The sequence below is a fragment of the Cetorhinus maximus genome, chromosome 9 (genome assembly GCF_964194155.1).
Source record: "Cetorhinus maximus chromosome 9, sCetMax3.hap1.1, whole genome shotgun sequence".
In the NCBI taxonomy this organism is placed as follows: domain Eukaryota; kingdom Metazoa; phylum Chordata; class Chondrichthyes; order Lamniformes; family Cetorhinidae; genus Cetorhinus; species Cetorhinus maximus.
In genome coordinates, this window is record NC_135887.1 from 48,575,494 (window position 1) to 48,601,591 (window position 26,098).

Sequence of the window (26,098 nt, forward strand, 5' to 3'; positions counted from 1 at the left end):
CGAGAAGGTGGTGGTGAGCTGCCTTCCTGAACCTCTGCAGTCCATGTGGTGTAGGTACGCCCACAGTGCTTTTCGGGAGGGAGTTCCAGGATTTGATCCAACAACAGTGAAGGAATGGCAAAATATTTCCAAGCCAGGATGGTGAGTTGTTTGAAGGGGAGCTTCCAGGTGGTGGTGTTCCTATGTGTCTGCTGCCCTTGTCTTTCTAGATGGTTGTGATTATGGGTTTGGAAGGTGCTGTCTAAGAAGGCTTCTGTCTAAATGCTGTTTAAGTGATTGTATATATGATTCCTGGTAACGTATCTGTGACTAACGGATGTATTGCTAATTGGTATATTGCGATGGGTGTACTGAATTTTCAAATTTAGTAAAGATATTAGTGTTTAATTTGAGTCTCGTTATTTCTCATAATTCTCATGTCTGAGCAGTAAAGTAAACTGTCAGGGGTAGGTTATGTCTTACAGCACAAGTGTGCCAAAGTAGAACAGCAGCCTTGAGACTCTAACAAATTGTTGTTCCATAGGTTTAAGTGACATATCAAGTGAGAGATTGATGCCATATCTACAATTTAAAATATCTCACATCCAGTGTGCATGGCCCAAGTTTTTCCTGCTCAGTCTAGGTATTATTCAACAGTAAGTGGGACAGTATAGTTAACTGCATTAGGCTACAGGTGGTGGGTCAACAACTACAATTACCCACCCAGTGAATCCCTAATATTAGCGAAACCACGAGTGAAACTAAGCACTGGCCAGGTAAGTGGGAAGGCCAGCTGGAGTTGCTCAATCACATATCTGCTTGTGGTTTTGCCGTCTGGAGTAAGCTTCTTTTAGACCAGAAATAAACAGACTAAGGGGAGAGAAATACAAAATGATTATTGGAGAAGATACCTCATACACCATAACAATGGTGTAGAAATTACAAAAGAAATTCTCCTTCATACTGACCACTTTGAAACAAAGTCTGCTTTCTGTTGACAACAATTATATGGTCAGTGGCTGAAACTTCCTGCGTCTTACCATTAAAGTTTCCCCCAGCAGAAGAATGATTTAAAAAACAACATTTGATAATTTCGATAACAGCATGTATGTGGGTGTTCTGCTCTGCAGGCTGCATGATTAAATGATTGGTCAATACAGGCTCTGTTTTATAAACCAGTCAAACACAAAGCATTTGTTCCTCATTAAGATATAGCACTAGCCGGTCTCTACTGGTGTTTCTCACAGTCAAAAAAAAACAATTCTCTCTAACTGTGCCTCTGATTCGTTTCTACTTTCTAATTTGTTACATGGAATCTCAGTCTAGGTACAAGTGTCACACACATTCTTTTACTGATATAATTCATTTCTGTCTCCTGACAGGTGAGGGGAGATGCAGCAATATCGACAACAGAGAGGGAAAGTGGAGTGGGAGCAAGTCGGGATAACGCCAAATTGCATGAGGGCCAGTGCAGCAGCCGAGAGGCACTGCAAGTGGAAACTACTGCCCAGAGAAAGAGAGGTATGGAGTTGATATGCTGAAGGGAGCACCTATAAATAAGCTAGCATGTGGGAGGAAAAATAAGTTAGAACTGGAAAATGGGAAGCTCCGAAGTTGGAAGGGTTCTAGGATTCTTGCAAGTGGCACTTGGAAGCTCTGACAGAAATTATCATGGAGACTTTGATTATGAGTTGGACAAGGGTACTGGTTGAAACTAATAAAAGACAAAATTAGGGCTGATAACTAGGTAGGATTTTTTCACACAGTGATCAATACCTGGAACAGGCTTCTGGGTGAAGCAGAAAATATTGCCCGAAATCATTAAAGGACAAATCAGATACTACAACAAGAGTATTTCTTCGGATGGGTGGACTAAGATGGGTCAAAAATCATGGAGTTTTATGGCACAGAAGGGAGCCATTCAGCCCATTGTGCCTGTGTCAGCTCTTTCAAATGGGCCAGTTCTGTAGCTCAGCTTTTTCCCCCATAGCCCTGCAAACCAGTCCTTTTTCAGTACATGTCCAATTACCTTTCGAAATTATCAATGGAATTTGCACGTCCCAACTTTCCAGGTATTGTATTTCAAGTTTCTCTTTCCTCTTTCTTGAATAGGGATGTAACAATCCTCTAGCATCACACCCATTTCCAAGGAAGACAAAGATTGTGGTCAGAGCTTCTACTATCTCCACCCTAGCTTCTCTCAGAAACATAGGATGCATGCCATCTGGGACTGGATAAATTGTTAGCATTGAGTGATGTCAACCTATTCAGCACCTCCTTTCTATTTATTTTTATCCTATACAATATCTCTATTCCCTCCGCCTCTCTTGTGATGTGAGCTTCATCCTCTGCCACCATCTTCACCAAAGTACTTATTCGATAACTGAAGTCGCACTCTCTATCACCACAAGCAGATTTGTTTCTTTGCCCCTAATTGGCCTCACAATTCCTTTAACTATCATTTTACTTTTTACGCGCTTAATGTAAGTTTTTGTGTTCCCTTCAATGTCACCTGCTACCTTTTCTCATTTTCCCTTTGTTCTTCTATTCTTTTCTAATTTATCCCTGCACACACTGTTTCTGAAAGGTTTTCTTCTGATGAACTTCCCCTGTTTTATTTTCATCTTTGTTATCCAGGGAGCTATAGCTCTGAATGCCCCATCTTTTCTCCTTTGGGAACATAACTTGGTTTATGTCAGAACTATCTCCGCCTTATTGGCCTCATTACGGAGTAAGGAGATGCACAGAGAGGAGACTGCGCCGGAGTGAGACGCAGACAGAGTGTGCCGTTGGGAAATTGGTTCACGTGAGAATTTGGTGCACAGGGGGAAGGAAGTGCTCCTTTTTCTACTTTTTTTTCAGCCGCCAGTAGTCGGCGAGGTTTCTTCCTTTGTCTCCAATTTAGGTGAGTGCAATTTTCTATTACTTACCGGTGTAAATTAGATTGGGTAGAAATGGCAGGGCTGGTGGTATGCCATGGCTGCAGCACATGGGAATCTGTGGAATGCACTGCAATGCTGGACAATCACATCTGTAGTAAGTGTCTGCAGCTTGAACAACTTGGGCTTAGAGTTACTGAGCTGGAATCTGAGTTGCAGACATTGTGGGGAATCAGGGAAGGGGAAGAATTATTGGGGCACTTTGTTCCAGGAGGCAGTCACACCTCTTAGTTAGCCAGAGGTTTAGAGTTGGTCGATGGTCAGGGACAGGAGGGTGTGACTGCAAGTCAGGCAGATATGGGAAACCAGCATGTAGTGATGGAGGAGCCTCAGCCCCTGATTTTGTCCAACAGGTACGAGGTGCTTGCTACCTGTGTGGATGCAAGGTGGGTGAGTGGACTGGCCATGGCACCACTTGAATGACATCCTTTACGATGGTGGGAGCAAAGAGGAATGTGGCAGTGACAGGAGACAACATAGTCAGAGGGATAAATACTGTTCTCTGCAACCACGACCAGGAGCTCCGAAGGTTGTGTTGCCAGCCGAATGTTAAGGACATCTCCTCGCGGCTGGAGAGGTTCTTGGAACGTGAAGGGGAGAATCCAGTTCACGTGGCAGCCAGTGACATAGCAAAGCATCATTCCTGGTTCTACCTAAGAGAATTTGAGGAGTCCAAATTAAAATGCAGAACAAAAGTAATAATCTCTGGATTATTACCTGAGTAATATGTCAAAGCAGATTAGAGAATTAAATGCATGGCTCAAAGAGTGGTGTGGAAAGAAGGTGTTTAGATTCATGAGGCAATGGCACCAGTACTTAGGGAAAAGAGAGCTTTTCCATTGGGATGGGCTCCACTTGAACTGAGCTGAGACCAGTGCCCTGACTAATCGTACAACTAGGGCTATGGACAGGGCTTTAAGCTAACAGATGGTGGGGGCGGGGAAGTGTTCAGGTGAAGCGAGATTTAGAAATCCAAAGAGTAAGGTTGAGGCATCAGAACAGTACAGCAATGTAAGTACAGACAAGTAGAGTGGAGATAGGAAGGGACAGAGTGTTTAACAAAATTTGTACATCAGCAAACAAGGTCATCACAGGGAATAGAAGTTAAAAAAAAAAATTCAAATTTCTTTATCTGAATACATGAAGCATCTGCAATAAGATGGATGAATTAGTGGCACAAATAGAGAAAAATGATTTCGACCTAATCACCATTACAGAGACATGCTTATAAGGAGAGCAGGGTTGGGAAATAAATATTCCAGATACACAATAAAGACAGACACAATAGCAAAGCAGGAGGGATAGACCTGATAGCAAATGTTGACAGAAGGATATTAATGAGAAAGGATCTGGCCTCAGAAGGTCCTGTAGTAGAATCAGTATGGGTGGAAAATAGGAATAGCAAGAGTTAGGAAATACTGATGGGAGTAACTGATAGGCTCCCTAACAGTAGCTATATCATTGGGGCAGAGCATTAAAGAAGAAATTATTGGAGCTTGTAACAAAGGAAATGTAATAATTGTATTTTAATCTTTATATAGATTGGGGCAATAAAATTGCAACAGCGGTCTCGAAGATGAGTTTGTAGAATGTTTGTGACAGTTTCTTGGAGCAGTATGTTGTGAAACTGACTAGAGATAAAGCTATCTTAGATCTAATATTGTGTAATGAAACAGGGTTAATTAGTAACGTCGTACTAAAAGATCCACTTGGAAACAGTGATCATAATACCATCAAACTCCAAGTAAAGTTTGAAACTGACATATTCTAATCACAAACAAGAATCTTAAACTCAAACAAAGCCAATTACATAGATATGAGGTGAGAACTGGCTAAAGTCAATTGGATAAATAGATTAAAAGGTATGGAGGTAAAAGAACAGTGGGAAACATTTAAAGAAACGATTCAAAACATTCGACAAAAATACATTTCACTGAAAAACAAAAAACTCAGCAAGAAAGGCCCATCCATGGCTCACTCAGGAAGTAAAGAGCGGTATTAGACTAAAAGAAGAGGCTTACAATGTTGTAAAAAACAGGAGCAAGCCTAAAGATTGGGAGTGTTTTAGAAATCAGCAGAGGGCCACCAAAAAGTTGATAAAAGGGGAAAAAATAGAATGAGAGCAAACTAGCCAGAATTATAAAAACAGGTTGCAAGAACTTCTATAAGTATATAAAAAGGAAAAGATTAACTGAAGTAAACATTGGTCCCTTAGAAGCAGAGGCAGGAGAAATTATCATGGAGAATCGTGATGGCGGAGGCCTTGAACAAATATTTTGACTTCTAATGCAAAGACAGACAAATTTCATACCAGATATAGATGGTAGCCCAGGGGCTAAAAGGTGAGGAAATTAACATCAGAGAAAAAGTACTGAAGAGACTTAAGGGACTAAAATCCGACAAATCCCCAGGACCTGATGGCCTACACCCTAGGGTTCCAAAAGTGATCCTGTCAGGAAGATATAATAATTGTCATAATGCTATTGGAATTTATTGTTAAGTAGAGTAATAGTGGGGTATGTGTCTATGTCTGTGTGTGAGATTTAACTGAATTAAAGGCAGCTGGTCTGAAGGCTTTGATGTATTAGAAGATAAGCTAGGTTTGAAATGTTAAGTAGGTAGACATCGTGTAAAGCGAACATTTGCATTTTTAAATTAACCAGACTAGATTGTTTTCAAAGGACGGGTGAAACGTGTTACCTAGCCAGGTGAAGTTAAGAAACAGTGTGTTTATTTTTCCCAAAGATTACTGGTAAAACTAGTACTACGAGAGATTTTTATTATCAGAGAGGTAAAGCCCAGAGACATAGTGAAACAATGGGAATTTACCTTCAATGGGGAAAACATGTATAAAGGAGCGAAGGTTGTGTGTAAGAGTAGGCATTTAAGATCTTACAAGTGTGAAACCCTCCAGCATCCATGCCTCAAGCTGCTGTCTACAAAGGACTGAAGTTAAGAAGCTCATTTTGAATTCAACTGGTTCAGGATATTGCGTGTCACTTTGCTTGGGTCTTTTAAAATCTGTGTGTCTTACTGTTGCCTTAACGAAGTGTAACTGGGAGTTAGATTAATTAGGGGAGTTAGAAGTTATCATAGTAGTAATTTGTAGATCAATGTATGTATTTAAAATCATTTCTTCTATTAATAAAGGTTTAATTTAGTTTTGTAAGAAACCTATAAGACTTGGTGGTCTTATTACTACTGAATTCAAGGCACACATCTCAAAATTTATGCAAGTTGCAAAACAGTTGTGGCAGTTGTTTCAAGTTTCCCTTTGGGGTTTGAGCAGCTCAGCATTTACCATCAGGTGTGCTATAACAAAGTTGAGGGCTCTTTGTGGAATATATTTGAAATTCCTTGATTGGGTTGGAGTTGGTGAATCTTAAGGTTACGGGTAGGAGAAGCACTTTGAATTCAGGAGCCAGTGTGTGGTTTTTTTTTGAAGTGGTGCGACTGCAATATGGCTTTGGCAGTTGCTAAGTCTTGTCTGGGAGTTGAAGTTTTAACTTTGGCTGGTTTACAAAAGATAACTAAAATTAATTTACTGGAATTGGCAGATAAATTACAATTGGGGGTACCTGCAGGGGCGAAGAAAACAGATAACTGAAGGTATAGCACAGCATGTAAAGTTGGAAGTGATACCTGACACTAGTGAGTCACAGCTGGAGGTAGTGAGACTTCAGTTAGAAATGAAGAAGCTTGAACTTGAACAAGCAAAGGAAATGAAAAAAACTTGAGCTAAAGGCAGCAGAAAAGGAAAGGGCAGAAAAAGGAAAGGGCATTTCAAAGTGAGCAAGTGGAAAGGCAGGAGAAAGAAAGGAAGCTGGAACTGGAATTTCAGGCAAGAGAGGAGGATAAACAAAGAGAGGCAAGGGAAAGAGAACGAAAGAGAAAAGGGCATACTGGCATAAAAGGCTGGAAGTAAGCCTAACATCAGTTTTTGAGAAAATGCTGGAATCTATTATTAAGGAAGTCTTAACAATACACTTAGAAAAGCATGGCATGGTTAGAACAAGTCAACATAATTTGCTGAAGGGAAATCCTGTTTGACAAATTTATTAGAGTTTTTTGAGGACATAATTGATAGGGTAGGAAAAGGGAAACAGCAGGTGTAGAATGCCTGGATTTCCAAAAGGCATTAGATAAGGTGCCACATAAAAGGTTAATTAGCAATATAATGGCTCATGGAGTTGAGGGTAATATTTTGGCACGGATAGAGGATTGGTTACCAGAGAGAAAGCAGTGGGCATAAATAGGGCTTTTTCAATTTGACGGGCAGTGAATAGTGGAGTGCTGCAAGGATCAGTGCTGGGCCTCAGCTATTTATAATCTACTCTGAGTCTTCATCTAGTCATTAATGTAATGTATCAAAGTTTGCTGATGTTACCAAGCCAGGTGGGAAGCTAAGCTGTGGGGAAGAATACAGAGAAACTGCAAGAGGTATAGGCAGGTTAAGTGAGTGGGCAACAAGATCACAGATGGAGTACAATATAGGGAAAGTGCAGTTATTCACTCTGGGCATAATAGAAAAGCAGATTTTTTTTTAAAAAGATGTGAAACTTGTAAGTGTTGATATTCAAAGAGGTTTAGGTTTGCTTATACAAGGAACATAGAAAGTTAATATGCAGGTGCAGCATGTTGACCTTTATTAAAAGGGTATCAGAGTTCAAGAATAAAGATGTTACAATTGTACAGGGTTTTGGTGAGACCTCATCTGAAATACTGTGTGCAGTTTTGGTCTCCACATTTAAGAAGGGATATTTTTGCATTTGAGGCGGTACAGTGAAGGTTCACTAAATTGATCCCTGGATCAATGAAACCTGTACTGAAGAGCTAGGTTTTTCCCTAGTAAGGGGGTTTTTGCTTCTGGACAGGAAAAGGATCCAGAAGGGAAGAGTGGAAACTGGTATTTGTACTGAACTATAGTTTAACACTGATTCATAGAATATCTTCTGCTGCCTGATTTGGTAAATGAATATCCACCTATTAGACATACTTGATCATGTTGTGTATGCTTCACACCAAGTAATTAACTCAAGAAAACCCAACAGCCATTTCTTCAACATCTCACTAAAAATGTGAGTGCTACAAGCAATAAATTCATGATAAGTTGAGTGGCATGGGTCTCTGACCATAATCTTTCTTCCTCAAAAGTTTTCATGGTCCCAAACATTTTTTATCAGGGGAATGCAAAATCCAGATTTCCATCGCTACTAGACTTGGAATGGGCCCAATTGAGATTGGCAACAAACAGAAGTGTGAAAAGCAGCATGCCCTGATTTCAGGTATCCATCAGAATACCTCTGTTCCTGCAGCAACATAAAAAACAGGACTTGACTGCCAATCTCACCGGAATACCATTAACCTCCAGGCAACCAACAGCACAACACCTGCTCCAGAGACATTACAGTAAATTTTATGATTAGCTCTACACTAAGTATTTTGATAAGGTGACCTATCTGTTAGACGTATGGTGTGCTAAATCCATCTAAACAATTGTGATGAACTCTGTTACTTCCCTTAATCGGCAGTCAGAGATTGGAAGTTTGGAGGCCAGGAACCACAGTTCACAGCGGACCTCGGGCCTCCTGCGCATATGCTGGTCAGGAAATGGCTGCACATGCACAGTTCGTTTTCATGCATGCAGTGGCTGGGAAGTGGCCACACACGCGCAGTTTAAGTCTTTCGTTTCAAGTTCTTCAGCCTGGAATTGGCCCTGCGCACATGCGCTGGACAGAAGCGAAACAGCACAAAACTGCAGGTCAAATGACCTGAAGAGGCACGCCATTGCGGACAGTGTGTTCCAGGGAGCAGGACCCAGGTGTGGAGGGACAGGGAGGAGAAGGTCCCAAACAGGGGAGTGGGACAGAGAGAGATCCCAGGAGACAGTTCCAGGTACGAGACATGGACAGAGATCAGAAACAAATCCTGTTAAGTAAAGTTGAAAGAAAGGAGCAGGGCAATAGGCTCCGAATTAAAGAGAGAGCAGTGTGGAGCAGGCTTGAAGCAAAGTGGGCTCGAGAGAAGCCCTGAGGATCCGAGCAGGCAGCCAAAGATGAGTCCTTACTGCAGACCTTTGCAGCAGTGGTGTTCTGATTGGCGTGGCTGAAGATCTGAAATTGTGCTTGGAAGGTGAAGCTTGAGTGTATGCGGAGCTCCAGGAGAAGGGAACCTCAGAAAGTGAGTTTGAAACCTTGGAGGTGGATTCTTGTTGAAGCTGTCAGAGTGAGAGCAACTTTGAGAAAATCCCAAGACAAGTTCTTTGAACATGGAGATTGGAAACCCTTGAGAAAAACAGAGTTTCAGTGAGATTGGTTGGCTATCAGTGCAACAAGCACCCGGGGTGGGTTGTTGAGAAATCCACAGAATCTGCTTTTGTCACATCTGTCATTTACTTTGGAGTGTGGCGTGTTTGACCAGTTTGCCAGTTGGTTCATATGTACCACATACTTACCCTGAATATTAGAGTATAAGATAGGTATGGTAAATTGTTTTATCTTTCTGAATTTGTATGCATCCAGTATTACCAGCTGGGATCATAACACAATTTACATGTGTAATTTAGTGACGTCAAAACTGAAACTGACCTTTGAAAGGCTAAGGTCTATAATAATCCTCTTGTCAACTCTAACTCGCTGACGAATTCAACGAGCTGCACTGGTTTGTGAAGGAATCAGTATGTGAAATCTGAAGCAAAGCCACCAACAGAGTTCACCGATTGCTCACTTTCTCACTAATAATGGCATTAAGTTGCTACTTAATTTCTCTCTCTCTAACTACCATTCTTTTCTTATAACTGCCTTTACTCAAGTTCAGGATCACAGTGCAGTCAATCTCAGAGACGAACTCCCCTGCAATGGAGATGATGCAATCTCGGTTTACTGCAATGAATTTGAGGGAGGGTGGTGCCCCGTAATGGAAGTATGATATTCCAGAATGTCTGGTGGTGAAGGATAGAACTGGAGCTAATCTTTATAATTTTATAGCCTTTTATATACAAAGATAGGCATTACAAACGTGCAACGTCTAAGTCAACCACCAGTTTCAATCTAGCCCTATTTATAAGAGCACAACTGAATCCCCAGTTAATGCTCACCAGTTCCATACAATTAAACACAATATAAACAACAATGAGGCTCCCTAAGATGGAAGTGAGGCAGCACTGGGCCAAGGCCTTGTTGTGATTCTAGATCCTTCTCAGTATGGATACCTGACTTAAAACCAGACACATGGGTCATTAAATGTCATACAGTGCTGCTATTACTAAATATAAACACACTTTGATTCCTGTTTCTTTGCACAGTTCGTATCTTTTTTGGGATTAATCCATTATTGATCTTTTTTTAAATTGGGGCAGGATTTTCCGCACCCGCCTGCTGCTGGGATCTTCCAGTCCCGCCGCAAGTCAATGGACTTTTGGCTGGGGTGCTGCCTCGCCTGCGGTAGGTCCCACCTGCGATGGGGCTGGAAAATCCCAGCCTTGGTCTTTTGCTTTCATTCAATTAATTTCATCTTCTCTTTTGTCATTCCCTGCTCCTTTTATTGTTATATTATTTCTGCCTCCCAACTGCCCTAGTGTATCTCAATTACCCCTCCTCTGTGACATCTGTAGTGAGTAGGTCTCACTGCAGTATGCATGCCTGAACAGGGAGATGGCCAACACTAAACATGGGATTAAACATGGCCACTGGATGACAGAAGCAGTGATGAATGAGAAGCTGGTACCAGGGAGCAGCAAAGCAAAAGCGATTACCAGGGCCAATGGTGGAAGAGCTTGCAGTCACGTGGCACCGACACACTAATCAGCCATAGAAACGAGGTGATATTCAACTGCCGCCTTTTTGTTTTTTAAATGCAGATTTTCTCATCTTCTTCAAACTCTTTCCAATGTCAGAAAAATAAAGGCTGGGATTTTCCACTGAGCTGTTCCCCTTCCGCCACCGAAAAATCTGTTCCTGTAGCACTTGTGAAGTTAGTGGAGGAGTGGGAGTCACCCTGAATATTCTTGGCCAAAGGTTTTAATTTTCCTCTTTTCATTTTCTATCAATTTTTACTCCTCTCTAACTTTGGGGTATAGTTCCAAAGGCAGCAATCTCCCAGACCAAGTGAACAATCTTTATATGTCGGATTGAACAGTGCTGGCATTCTATTCAACAGCAGTAGACAAAAACAGCCAATATGTTTTTCTCACTTATTTATTCATATGATATACGCGTTGATGACAAGGCCAGCATTTATTGCCCACCCCTAACAACTGACAAGCAAAGTTCAACACAGATAAATGAGAGATAACATTTTGATAGGAAGAGTTACTTAATACTTGGAAGGTGCAAGTCTAGGTGGATAGAGGAACAGAGGGACCTCAGGTTACAAATGCACCAATCATTAACAGATTAGCAAAGTCACACAAAAAAAAACAAGAACTAAGCTTTATTTCTAGAGGAATAGAATTGAAAAGTAGGGAAGTTATGCTAAACCTGTATTGCACCTTGGTTATACCACACTTAAGAGCAGTGTGTGTAGTTCTGGTAGTTTTGATAGAGTGGTTAGAGGGAGAATGTTTCCACTAGTGGGGAAGAACATAACTAGAGGCCATCAATATAAGATAGCCACCAATAAATCCAACAAGGAATTCAGAAGAAGCTTCTTTACCCAAAGCGTGATGAGAATGTGGAACACGCCACCGCAGGGAGTGATTGAAGTAAATTGCACAGATGCATTTAAGGGGAAACTAGACAATCATATGAGGATGAGAATAGAGTGTTACAATAGAAGATTTAGATGAAGAAAGATGGAAGGAGGCTTGAGTGGAGCATTAACACCAGCATGGACTGGTTGGGCCGAATGGCCTGTTTCTTTGTCACATATCCAATGTAATCCAAGTAAAATTGCACTCAAGAACCTGGTGGTGAGGTGTGTCCCAAAACTGCTGCAGTTCACTTGGTCTAGGTACACACAAAGCGCTGCTGGGGAAGGAGTTCCAGGATTTTGACCCAGTGATGACAAAAGAGCATTGCTATTTCTCTAAGTCAGGAAAGTGTGTGAATTGGAGGGGAACTTGCAGGTGGTGGTGCTCCCATGCTGTCCTTGTCCTTCTAGGTAGGGGTCACAGGTTTGAAAGGTGCTGTCAAAGGAGCCTCGGTGAGTTGCTGCAGTGCATCTTATAGATTGGACACACAGCCGCCACAGTGCACCAGTTACAGAGGGAATGACTTTTTAAGATGGCAGATAGGTGCCAATGAAGTGGGCTGTTTTGTCATGTATAGTATCAAGCTTGAGTATTGTTGAAGCTGCACTGATCCAGTCAAATGGACAGTTTCCCACTACACTCATGGATTGTGCCTTGTGGATATGGTGGACAAGCTTTGGGGAGTCAAGAGGCGACGTCTTACTGCTTTTGCAGCCACAGTATTTAGTAGCTGGTCCAGTTCAGTTTCTCATCATGTTGACCCCCCCGACCCCCCCACCACCAAGTATATTGATAGTGGGGGATTCAGCAATGATAATGACGTTCAATGTCAAGGGGATATGGTGGTTAGATTCTGACTTGTTGCCTGGCACTTGTGTGATGTGAATGTTACTCGTCACTTATCAGCCCAAGCCTGAATGCTGTCCAGGGCTTGCTGCATTTGGACAGGGACTGCTTCAGTGTCTGAGGAGTCACAAATGGTGAACATTGTGCAATCATCAGCTATCATCCCCACTTATGATGAAGGGAAGGTCATCGGTGAAGCAGCTTAAAATAGTTGAGCCTAGGACACTGCCCTGAGGAACTCCTGCAGTGATGTCCAGGGACTGAGATGATTGGCTCAACAATCACAGCCATCTTCCTTCATGTTAAGTATGACTCCAACCAGTGGAGAGTTTCCCCTTGAAACTGTGACCTGGCTTGTATTAGCACTTAGACAGCTGAAAAGAATCAAAGGGAGCCCCAAAAAATAGTTTCATTTCAATGTGAAAAACCAAAAACAACAGTTTGAATTGGGACTTTAAGACCAGCTGCAACCAGTTTAAAAGTCTTTTTATGGCCAATCAAAAAGCAGCTCTTAATGTTCGACCCAATTGCAGCATCTCAAGCCATCATGTCAATCTTTGCCATTTTTTCCATTAAAAATAGAACCAGCACTTCAGGGCAAGATAACAAAATGGAGGGACGGGTTGGAAATGTCACTCCAGTAAGTTCTCAATGGGAATAATACTAAGGTGAAAATTAAAATAACCTCAAATCCCAATATTTATTCAATTTACTAAATTTCTTCCAGCAAATTTACAACTGACAACCCCAGAAAGATGAGACGCTGCTGTGATTACTCAGTGAATGTGAGCTGTACCTAGAGGCATCACAGCGACATCATTTACATGCAGACACATTCCCTGTGATATCAACACACAAATAATATAATAGGCCTTACTTTGCTGCATTTTCCATCAGTTATATGTATAAGTTACCATTTCCACAGGAAACCTAATGCAGGGTTCTACAGTAAACATAGAAAGTAAAGATATTGATAAGTTGTGGCCAGAAATTATTCATTATTATGCTACCGTATTTAGTGTATTAACTGAGGCAACAGTTTGTAGTTCAAGGGCTGAAAGCAGGCCATGTTGTTTAATGTGGGCAGAAAACGTCTTGGAAAATTTGTGCACAGATCTTTGGGGGCATGCACATCTTCCAACAGCATAACTCTGAAGAAGTTTCTCATGACTGAAATGTCTCCATTATTTCTAGAATTTATTCACCTTCTAAGAAAAAAAATAATAAGTCTCAGTAATGGTGACCGTGAAACTACCATCGATTGTCATGAAAACCCATCTGGTTCACTAATGTCTTTAAGGGAAGGAAATCTGCCATCCTTACCTGGTCTGGCCTACATGTGACTCCAGACCCACAGCAATGTGGTTGATTCTTAACTGCCCTCTGAAATGGCCGAACAAGCCACTCAATGTAACAGCAATTAGGGATGGGCAACAAATGCTGACCTTGTCAGCGACACCCGCATCCCACAAAAGAATATATACTACATAAAAAAGGATATATATACCTTGTTAATTTTTTTAAAAGTTCAGACATTTAATAAAATCTTGATTTCCATGTTTGTCCACCAGTACTAATCCACCCAGCTGTAATTCCAAAAGAGTTGGTGCAATCAATTATTTCTCACCTGCACTCCTGTCTCAGGATATCACTTTCTCACATGTTAAAAATCCTAATTTAAATCTGCATTTGTGCAAATCTAATTGCTGCTCTTTTTTCACTTTTGAAAGATAAGATTTCAAGGGTTCATTTATAAAACTACCTACCCCATTGCTCCTTTGTGAAATAAAGGTCCAGAGTTCAAATGTTCACAAGCTTGTTTCTTCAAAACTTAGTTTTGAGTAAATAAAAATCACCAAAAACCACATACCAGACTGTCTAATCCACCTCCCAGGAGGTCCACAGCTCCCATCTGCATTGAAGACATCTGCGGGACATTGACAGGGGGACCCAGGTCAAGGTTCAGGAGGTCACCCAGAAGGTCACCCTGAGATGGAATAACTTGAGGCTGCTGCTCTAAAGTCATGTTTGCTGTAGGGGTTGGCCCAACTGGACTATCGGGCTCAATTCTAAAGAAAACAGAAATATAGCATCAAAACATTTCTTAACCTCACACAAAGCACATGAAACAATTTCAAGCTAGGAGAATTAGCAGATGCTTGTGAAATAATTGACAGTAGCATGTATCGCATCTGTCACTGATTCTCTTATCATATGCTTCTGCCACATACATATTGCTTGAACAGAAGATGCAGATCATTTAGACAACAATCTGAGATATAGGTCCTCCAACTGTTGCACTTTGCTCTACCCTTAATATACTACAGATGATTGTGCATTTAACCTAGAGTTGTTAGTAAGCATGTAAACACCACAATAGATACAAATCAATGATAGCAGTACAAGATGGAGGGAGTTACCAGTATTTAACCATATTATATTGCATGAGCGAATTTTATAATCAAAGACAGTGAGATTCTCAAAGTCACACATCAGCTTTCAGGTCACATTTTACATTGCAACTTGTGATGCCATATCACAGCAGTATGCCATCTCACTGTCCCAGCCATTAAATAGTTCGAAAATTGAAATTTCCACAGACGCTCAGCAACTGTGTTTTTGGACAATAGTTCAAGACTGTTCACTCAGGTTCCTGACAATCAAACACCTGCAACCCAGCACTGAACAGAGGTTGACAATTACAAGGACACGAATCACTCAACTTCAGTCAAGAGCTCAGCAGTGAAAACTTTAATGACTTAGTAACTTTAAAGGGTGGGGGAAAAGGGCTCAGGTGAAGAGAGGTTCAGAAAGCTAAAGAGAAAAGTCAAGACAATAGAATGGTATCGCATTTTGTGTAAAGACAAGCAGTGTGGGACAGGTAGGGGCAGTGAGTTCAATAGTAATAGTGCATCAGCAAATAAAGTCCACGAAGGACCTGTTCCTGTGCTGTACTTTTCTTTGTTCTTTAGCAAATAATAGTAATTTAAAAAATCTTAAAGGCTCTTTATTATGAATGCTTCGCAGAGTCAGGTAGGATAGATGAACTAGTGGCACAAACAAGTCTAATTGCCATTAGAAAGACATGGTCACAAGGTGACCAAGATTGGGCAATAAATATCCCATAATACACAATATTTCAAAAAGACAGACAGAATGGCAAAGGAGAAGTAACCCTGATGGAGAGAATGGATCTTGGCTCAGAAGATCAGGAAGTAGGATCAATATGGGTGGACATTAGCAACAAGCATCAGAAAGAGAGTAGTTTATAGGTCCACTAACAGTAGTTATGCTATTGGATAGAGCATTAAGAAAGAAGCTATTGGAGCTTGTAACCAAGGCGATGTAATAGTTCTGGGGGACATTAATTTCCATATTGAATGGGCCAATCAAATTGGTAAAAGTAAAAGTCTAGGAGGATGATTTGTCAAATGCTTTTGTGGCAGTTTCGTGGAACGATACACTGTGGAACCAACTAAGGATGAAGCTATTTGAGATCTAGTATTGTGCAATGAGGCGGATTAATTAGAAACCTTAACGTAAAAGATCCTCTGGGAAAATGTGATCAGAATACAAATTGAATTTTATATTGGCCCAGGTCTTCTGGGCAATGTTACAGCAGGAGACCATCCCATTTAAAAATGCACCCTTACCTTCCCATTCCCAGCCCAGCCCCAGTTTAGGTCAATTGATGAGCAGTGTGGCGAGGCCTTGTGGTGGAATGCAATCCTAGCGAAGTCATGCCCACTTTTTTCATCATGAGCGGAAGACATGCCCCTTAAGATCTGCTTTCAGTTCACTGACTTGCAGAGTTTTTAAATGTCCCTGTCTTTCTTAGGTACCCTGCAACCCTCCACTCAACACTGCTCAGCAACCCTCTGCTGATGCTTATACCCCGCTGCACAGCAATGATGCTCACCGCACCCTGCTCGCAGCCCCAGCAATGCTCACTGCCATACCCACACCACCCCTCCACAACACACACACTTTCCCACAATGCTGAGTCTGTTCCAACATCACCTGGTCTGAGAAGCCAGGGATTTTGGAAAGCAAGTCCGGGGGTAGAGAGTGGAAGCATCACCTGAGGGCGAGGGTGTGCGGTGATGGGAAGAGAAGAGCATCCTTGGATCTTTGGGGCAGACAAGCATCACCAGGGGTGTAATAAGCATCACTGAAGTGGGTGGTGAGTATTGTCGGGGAGTGGGCTCTGTCAGGCTCACCATTGTGCTGGAGTGCATTGACAGTCCACCTGATTTACTTAGAGCTGCGCTCCTGAGAAGACTTTATGCCTGCTAGGAATAGCTCTAGGTAAATCAGTGCAAAAGCCAGGGTAAGTATAGGGCAAACTGCCCAATATTAGGTGTTTACAGGTCCTGGGATGGCCATTAGCGAGGGCTCCCAAGGAGCTATTTTTAAGCTATCAGAAGTTCCTGGTTCTAGTGTAAATTGGCTCCTCAGAATTTCCCATGCCATTGCGACTCTCAACAGCAGCAGATGACTCAGGTGTTAACTGCAATTGGAATCAGAAAATCTGGGCCATTAAATTCGAAAACAACATAATGCAGTCCCAAACAAGAATCATAAACTTAAAACCAATTACATAGGGAAGAGCTGGTTAACATTGATTGGGTAAATGGACTAAAAGATATGGAGAGAAATAAAGAATGAGAACCAGTTAAAGAAACATTTCAAAATGCTGAACAAAAATACATTCCATTAAAAACAAAAACTCAGCTAAAAAGATCCATCTTGGCTTACCAGGAAAGTTAAGGCTAGTAATTAAATTAAAACAAGAGGCTTATGATGCTGCGAAGAATAGTAGTAAGCCTTTGGATTTGGAGTCTTTTACAAACCAGTAAAGGGTGACCAAAAAGTTGATAAAAGGGAAAAGATAGAAACGAGCGAGTAAATTAGTCTGGAATATAAAACCAAATTGCAAGAGTTTTTTTTACAAGTTTGTGAAGAGGAGGGCGACAGCTAAAGTTAATGTTGGTTCCTTTGAGGCAGCGAGAAAAGAAATTACCCTCAGGAAATGGCAGAGATATTGAATAAGTATTTTGTGTAGTCTTCAAATTACATACTAGAAACAGTGAATGACCAAGGGGCTAATAAGATTGAGAAACTTAATTAATATTAGCAGAGACAAAGTATTGGAGAAACTTAAGGGAGTAGAATCCAACAAATCTCCAGCACCTGATGGCCTCCATCCTTGGGTTCTAAAAGATAGTGGATGGGCTTGGTTATGATTTTCCAAAAATCCCGAGATTCTAGTTCGGTCCCATTGGACGAAGTTAGCAAATGTAACATCACTATTCAAGAACGGAGGGACAGAAGAAAACTAGGAACTACAGGTCAATTAGCCCAACAGTCAAAGGGAAACATTGGAATCTATTATTAAGTAAGTTTTAAGAATACACTTCGAAAATCATAGCATGATCAGGCAAAGTCAACATGGTTTTGGCTATGACTCACACAAAAAGAATTTCTGGCCTTCAGAACAGCAGCAACCTCGTTATCTCTAAAGGGGCACTAATGCCCCTGTGACTGCAGAGATCAAATCCCAAGGAATTGTACAAAGGCCCTTTACACTTCTAAGGCTAGGCCCTGGTCAATGGAGACAATCAGTCTGCGAGGACAGAAGGACCTGAAATGTTTGTTGAACTTATCAATGGTTGAAACATTAACAATCTCAAGAATCCAGATAAGGAATATACATCCTTTGTCCAAACCAAGGTAGAGCAGTGGGAATCATGTCACATGATACCCCCTTTCTCCGCCCCCCCACCCGCCACCCCAACCCAATCATCCCAAAAGCTGCTAGAACTAGTTCTCCTGCATTGTGGAGCTGCAAAAGGCAGATTGCCAATTTCCATCCAGCAGGCAGCAGCAAAAAAAGGGCTCTGTCCATGTTTTTCAATACCTGGCTCCCCACCTACACTGTTTTCTACTGGGGCTTCTGAACTTCTATACCAGCACCTAGAAGACTAAATCATCTCTATGTGCCTATGCCATTGAGGAAGTCATCTCTACTGGAAAAGTGGATTATCCAGCATCTGTCAGCAGCCTGTCAACTGTGAAAGAATACACCATTGGACTTTGACTCTGGACTCACGTGAAACAATAATTTTTATTTTGTCTGTGGTTCTTGCCCTGTACCTCTTTTTGTTCTCTATTCCACCTTTACTGCATAAATGAAAAGGAGGCCATGTTGTGAGGAGACCCTCCTCACATTTGTGCGCGCAAATAAATTAACCCTTTTAGTTCACCCTATCTTGAGTTTGCTGTGGGGTTATTAATAGAAAATTGGGTCACGCCCAAACTGAGGGGTTGGGAAAATACACCACCACAATCAAATATCAAAAACACCTTTCTGTTTACAGACAAGTGGTGAGAGGAGAAATCAGGGCTGTTTAAATTAAACCCTTTCTGTCTGTAAGATGGTCTATGGCAGAATTCTTAGGGCAACAGGCTGAACTTAAAGAAGCCCCACCTAGACCACGAATCCAAGACAAAACAGAGTTTTTTGAGGATTAACCAGCAAGTTACATAAAGGGAAACCAGTACATGTAGAATACCTGGATTGACAACAGACATTCAGTAAGGTGCCACACAAAAGATTAATATGCAAGGTAAAAGCTCATGGAGTTGAGGGTAATATATTAGCATGGAGAGAGGAATAATTAATCGACTGGAAGCAAAGAGTATTGCTAAATGGCATATTTTCAGGTTGACAGGCTGTGATAGTGGAGTGCTGCAAGGATCAGTGGTGGGACCTCAGCTTTTTACAATCTACATTAATGACTTAGATGAGGACACTAAATAATGCACCCAAGTTTGCTGACAATACAAAGTTAGATCGGAATGTAAACTGTGGAGAGGACACAAATAGGCTACAAAGAAATGTAGGCAGGTTAAGTGAGTGAGCAACTAGATGGTAACTAGCGGTGAGTCAACTCAGCTCTATTTAAGAAAGGGACTATCTGGAAGCATACTACAGGGTGCTTGCACATGAACAGGGGAGAGAGCACATCCTGGGTGGGGCACAGCCAGAGTGGGTATTGGCAATTTGGTGCAAAGCGAGAATTCCATGCATAGGCGATGAGGTGCTCTTTGCATTTTTTGCTTGCTATCCAACTTAAATCTTCAGAGCGTGCTGCAGCAGTAGAGGCTACAAGGGAAAGGAATCACTGGTAAGTAGTGGGTAAGGTATTTACTACTTTAATCGCTTATAGTTTAAGGTCTTTTTGTGGTTTACAGTTTGTATATTCTATAGTAACAAGGACCAGGAAAGAAGGGCCCTAGAGTAATTGACCTAAAAGGTTTAATTTAAAGGGATAAGTCATGGCAGGAGCGCTCAAAGCCGTGGTGTGCTCCTCGTGCTCCATGTGGGAAGCCGGGGACATTTCCAGTGCCCAGGAGCAGCATGTGTGCGGGAAGTGTGTCCAGCTGCAGCTCCTGGAAGCTCAAGTTTCACAGCTGGAGCAGCGGCTGGGGACACTATGGAGCATCCGCGAGTCTGAGAGCATCGTGGATAGCACGTTTAGAGAGGTGGTCAAACCAAAGATGAAGGGACTTGAGGAAGGAAGGGAATGGGTGACCACCAGGCAGTCCAAGAGAAATAGGCAGGTAGTTCAGGAGTCCCCTGGGGTTCTGCTCGCAAATTGGTATTCCATTTTGGAGGCAGATGAGGGCGCTGATTCCTCTAGGGAGTGCGGACAGAGCCAAGCTTCTGGCACGACAAGCAGCCTGTCTGTACAGGAGGGGAGGAAGAGCAATAGTAATGTTGGATTCTATAGTCAGGGGAACAGATAGGTGCTACTGTGACTCCAGGATGGTATGTTGCCTCCCCTGGTGCCAGGGTCCGGGATGTCACTGAATGGCTGCAGGGCATTCTGAAGGGGGAGGATGATAAGGCAGATGTCATGGTACATGTTGGTACCAATGACATAGGTAGAAAGAGGGATGAGGTCTTGCATCAAGAATTCAGGGAGTTAGGCAGTAGACTAAAAAGCAAGACCTCTCGGGTCGTAATCTTTGGATTACTCCCAGTGCCATGTGCTAGCGAGCTCAGAAATAGGAGAATAGTGCAGATGAATACGTGGCTTAAGAGTTGGTGCAGTGATTCCTGGATCACTGGGACCGTTTCTGGGGAAGGTGGGACCTGTACAAGTGGGACGGTCTACATCTGAACCAGAGCGGGACTGACATCTTTGCGGGCGGGTTTGCTAGTGCTGTTGGGAGGAGTTTAAACTAATTCAGCAGGGGTAGGGGACACAGAATGTCAGCAGAATAGGGACACATCATAATACAGTAAAACAATCAAGTCAGAGGGAGTACAGCTGCATTAAGCTTCAAGGGAGTAAGGCAAGGCTGGATGGCCTCTATTTTAATGCCAGGAGTATTACAGGTAAAACGGATGAGTTAAGGGTGAGGATTGACACGTAGAATTGTGATATAGTAGCCATCACTGAGATGTGGTTGAGGGAAGGGCAGGATTGGCAGCTCAACATTCCGTGATATAGAATCTTCAGGCGAGACAGGGGAGGGGGTAAAAGAGGAGGAGGCATTGCATTATTAGTTACGGAGTCAGTTACTGCAGTAAGGAGAGATAATATCTTGGAGGGGGCATCGAATGAAACTTTGTGGGTAGAGCTTACGAATAAAAAAGGGGCAGCCACATTGTTAGGTGTTTATTATGGACCCCCAGATAGTCAGCGGGAAATTGAGGAGCAAATATGTGCACAATTTGTGGAGGTGTGTAAAAACAATAACAATAGGGTAATTAGATTAGGTGATTTCAACTTTCCCAACATTAATTGGGATAGACAGTGTTAAGGGCTTGGATGGAGTGGATTTCTTGAAATGTGTACAGGAGAACTTTTTAGGTCACTAATGTAGAGGGTCCAACAAGTGACAGCACAGTGCTGGACCTAATTCTGGGGAATGAAGCTGGACAGGTGGCTGAGGTGGTGGTGGGCGAGCATTTTAGAGATAGCGACCACAACATGGTACAGCTCAAGTTTATTATGGACAAAGAAATCAACAAGTTGCAAAAAAATGCTTTGGATTGGGGGAGAGTGGATTTTAGTAAAATAAGGCAGGATGGGTGATAGGAAGGAGTAACAAGCCCAGAGAACCATGGATGACCAGAGATATTCAGGTTACAATGAGTAGGAAAAGAGAGGCTTTTAGCAGGTACAAGGGAAGCAACTCAGCAGAGGCATTAGTGGAGTACAGAAAGTGCAGGGTGGAGCTTAAGAAAGCAATTAGGAGAGCAAAGAGGGGATATGAGAAAGCTCTGACTGGTAATAGTAGGGAAAATCCCAAGATATTCTATAAGCATATCAATGGGAAGAGGATAACCAGGGAAAGAGTAGGGCCCATGAGGAACCAAGGGGGCAATCTATGGGTGGAGCCAGAGGACATCGCTAGAGTGAATGAATACTTCGCATCTGTCTTCACCCAAGAGAATGAAGATGAAGGTATCGAACTCGGGGAGAGAATCTGCGAGGTTCTTAAGCAAATTGATATAGGGAGTAGCAAGGTATTGGAGGTGTTGGTAGGCTTAAAAGTGGATAAATCTCCAGGTCCAGATGATTTGTGTCCCAGACTGCTGAGGGAGGCAAGGGAGGAGATCGCAGGGACACTGACCCAAATTTTTAATTCCTCTCTGGCCACGGGGGAGGTGCCAGAGGACTGGAGAACAACTAATGTGGTTCCACTATTTAAGAAGGGTTGTAGAGATAAGCCAGGGAATTACAGGCCAGTGAGTCGCACGTCAGTGGTAGGGAAACTATTGGAGAAAGTTCTGAAGGAGAGTATCTATCTCCACTTGGAGAGGCAAGGTTTGATCAGGGATAGTCAGCATGGCTTTGTCAGAGGGAGGTCATGCCTAACAAATTTGATTGAATTTTTTTGAGGTGGTGACCAGGTGTGTAGATGAGAGTACCGCAGTTGATGTAGCTTATATGGATTTGAGCAAAGCCTTTGACAAGGTCCCACATGGGAGACTTATAAAGAAGGCAAATGCACATGGGATGCAGGGTAATTTGATAAGGTGGATTCAAAATTGGCTTAGTTCTAGGAGGCAGAGGGTGATGACAGAAGGATGCTTTATTGACTGGAAGCCAATCCACTGGAGTGTCCAGTGGCGTACCACAGGGATCTGTGCTCGGTCCCCTATTATTTGTCATTTATATGAACAACACAGATGACTATGTGGGGGGTAGGATTAGTAAGTTTGTGGATGACACAAAGATTGGCCGGGTGGTTAACAGTGAGGTTGAGTGTCTTGGGCTATAGGAAGATATAGACGGGATGGTCAAATGGGCAGATAAGTGGCAGATGGAATTTAACTCTTAAAAGTGTGAGGTGATACACTTTGGAAGGAGTAATTTGACAAGGAAGTATTCAATGAACGGCATGACACTAGGAAGTTCTGAGGAACAAAGGGACTTTGGCATGTGTGTCCATAGATCTCTGAAGGCAGAGGGGCATGTTAGTGGGGTGGTGAAAAAGGCAGATGGGACACTTGCCTTTATCAATCGAGGCACAGATTACAAAAGTAGGGAGGTCATATTGGACTTGTATAGAACCTTGGTGAGGCCACAGCTGGAGTACTGTGTGCAGTTCTGGTCGCCACATTATAGGAAGGAAGTGATTGCACTGGAGGGGGTGCAGAGGAGATTCACCAGGATGTTGCCTGGGATGAAACATTTAAGTTATGAAGAGAGGGTGGATAGATTTGGGTTGTTTTCCTTGGAGCAGAGAAGACTGAGGGGCGACCTGATCAAGGTGTACAAGATTATGAGGGGCATGGACAGGGTGGATAAGGAGCAGCTGTTCCCCTTAGTTGAAGGGACAGTCTTAAGGGGGCATAAGTTCAAGATGAGGGGCAGGAGGTTTAGAGGGGATGTGAGGAAAAAACTTTTTTACCCAGAGGATGGTGATGGTCTGGAATGCGCTGCCTGGGAGGGTGGTGGAGGCGGGTTGCCTCACATCCTTTAAAAAGTACCTGGATGAGCACTTGGCACATCATAACATTCAAGGATATGGGCCAAGTGCTGGTAAATGGGATTAGGTAGGTAGGTGAAGTGTTTCTCACGTGTCGGTGCAGACTCAATGGGCCGAAGGGCCTCTTCTGCACTGTGAGTCTGTGATTTTGGAATATAGTGTGAGGTTATTTACTTTGATAGTAAGAAGAGAGAAGCAGAATTTTTTTTAAAAGTTTGAAACTTGTTAATGTTGAGTTTCAGAGGGGCTTGCATGAGCTCATAAAAGGAATGCAGAAAGTTAACATGCAGGTCCAACAAGCAATTAGGAAGGCAAATGGCACATTGGCCTTTGTTGCAATGGAATTGGAGAAAAGAACAAAGAAGTCTTACTATAATTGTACAGAGCTTTGGTGACACCACACTTGGAATACTGTGTGCAGATTTGGTCTCCATGTTTAAGGAGGATACACTTGCACTTGAAGTAGCAGATTGATTGGTTCCTGGGATGAGGGGGGTTAACCTATAATGAGAGACTGAGTAAATTGACCCTATATTATTTGGAATTTAGAAGAATGAGAGAAGATCTCATTGAAACATACAAGATACTGATGGGGCTTGACAGAGTACATACTGAAATGTTGTTTCCTCTGGCTGGGGAATCTAGAACACAGGGCAGTGTCTCAGGATAAAGGGCTAATCATTTGGGGTTGAGATAAGGAGAGATTTTTTCCCTCAAAGGGTTCCAAATTCTTGGAATTCTCCTCCAAAGGGTTGTGGATGCTCGATTGCTTAATGTATTTGAATGCGAAGCACAGAATTTTGGTCACTCAGGGAATTAAGGGTTCTGGAAAGCAGGTGGGAAAATGGGGTTTAGGCAGATGATCATCTGTGGTAATATTGAATGACAGAGCAGGATCAGGGCTGTACAGTCTACTCTTGCTCCTATTTTTTTTAATGTTCTGACGACTAAAATTTAAATGTAAAATCATTATAGGCTTTTAGTTCTGAAGTGTTGTCACTTCTTAATAATTAAGAATATACACACACAGTTATCTGCTTCTGAACCCCAGCTAGCTGTGTAAAAAAAACAGAAGGTTCCTTTATTCCTTATTCTACAGAAGAGGACAATATTTCCGGGACTTAACACACCCTATCAGTTTTTTTTGTATAGCACTTCTTTTTACCTAAAATGTTCTTTTATAAAAAAGCAAATATTAAACACAAACATCACATCTCCTCCCCCTTTAGCCAGGAACAAATCGATCAGGTGGTTTGCAAATTCACTTTGGTCTACAGAGGAGTGTTGGCCTAGGTATCTCAGTTTGTTTGCTTAGGAATGGAAGGTTCTGCTGTTTCACTTGTTTCTGTTCAGGTTCAACAGTTGCAGCTACAGGTGCTACAGGTTTGTCAGTTGAATCAAGTTGGGTTTCATCAACTGGAGCAGATGTTTCCCAGAAATCTTCCACTGTGACTGGAGATCCCTGGAAATTTGGTTCCTTGGATCTGGCATCTCTCATCTGGTCAGTGTGCCTCTTCCAGATTCCACAGGAGGATTCAACATCATAGGTCAGTGATCCTCGATGTTTGATGATTCTTCCCAGAAATCATTTTGGTGTCCCACAGTAATTTTGGATCCGAACAGGCTGATTGAATGCTTTGAATGTCTGGACAAAGCGCTCCACTTCACCATTTGAGGATGGGTGGTATGGCGAGCTGAGAATATGTTTGATCTAACGTTTTATAGAAATGTTTGAAATTCATATGATGTGAACTGTGTGCCAGTGTTAGACACAATATGCTCCGGCAATCCAAAAGCAGAGAACACATTCTGGAAAGCATCAATGTCTTTGCTGAAGTAGTCAATTTCATGGGAATAACATAGGCCACTTTGTGCAGGCATCCACCACAATCAGGAACGTATGTCCGAGAAGTGATCTGGCAAAGTCCACATGAAGTCTCTGCCATGGGTGGTCAGGTCAAGCCCACGGATGTAATGGGGCAGGTTCAGGAGAAAACTTTATTTCTTGGCATGGAAGGCAATCACTGACTATGCCTTCAATATCTTTATCCAGGTGTGGCCACCATACGTGTAGACGAGCTAATGCTTTCATTTTGACGATTCCCATTTGACTGAGGTGAAGTTCTTCTAACACTTGTGTTTGGAATTTTGGATGAATACCAACTCTGATCTCCCATAACAAACTACGGTCTTGCAGAGTCAGCTCAAATCTACGCATGTAGTAAGGTTTAAGCTCAGTAGTCACTTCTTGAGGTACATACCAACCCTACTGCATACATAGGTAAACTTTGGAGAGCACAGTATCCCTCTGCATTTCAAGTCAAATTTGGTCCGCTTTAACAGGTAACATGTCTATCTGGTTCACATTGAAAGCAGTGGCTTCATTTCGGTGTGTGGAGCTGTGGTGTAACAGAAGTCTGGAAAGTGTGTCCGTATTTCCATGATCGTCAGTCAAGCGAAATGTAATTTCGTACTAGTAAGCAGATAAGATCAGTGCCCACCTTTGTAGGTGTGCAGCGGCAAGTGTCGGGGTTTATGACTTCGGACTAAGCAACCAGGTCAAAGGTTTGTGGTCTGCAATTAACGTGAATTTACCCCCATGTAAATATTGGTGTAACTTCTTGCCTCCATA

At 42.3% G+C, this 26,098-nt stretch overlaps 1 protein-coding gene across 3 annotated transcripts in view; it reads right to left on the minus strand.

Annotated features, from left to right (window-relative positions):
• Positions 1-26,098, minus strand: part of ap2b1 (adaptor related protein complex 2 subunit beta 1) — a 273,294-nt gene that overhangs the window by 161,142 nt on the left and 86,054 nt on the right. For all 3 annotated transcript variants that reach the window (XM_078548661.1, XM_078548660.1, XM_078548662.1), the window contains exon 14: positions 14,324-14,522. In XM_078548661.1, coding sequence (XP_078404787.1) covers positions 14,324-14,522 — 199 coding nt within the window. The remainder of the gene's footprint in view (positions 1-14,323; positions 14,523-26,098) is intronic.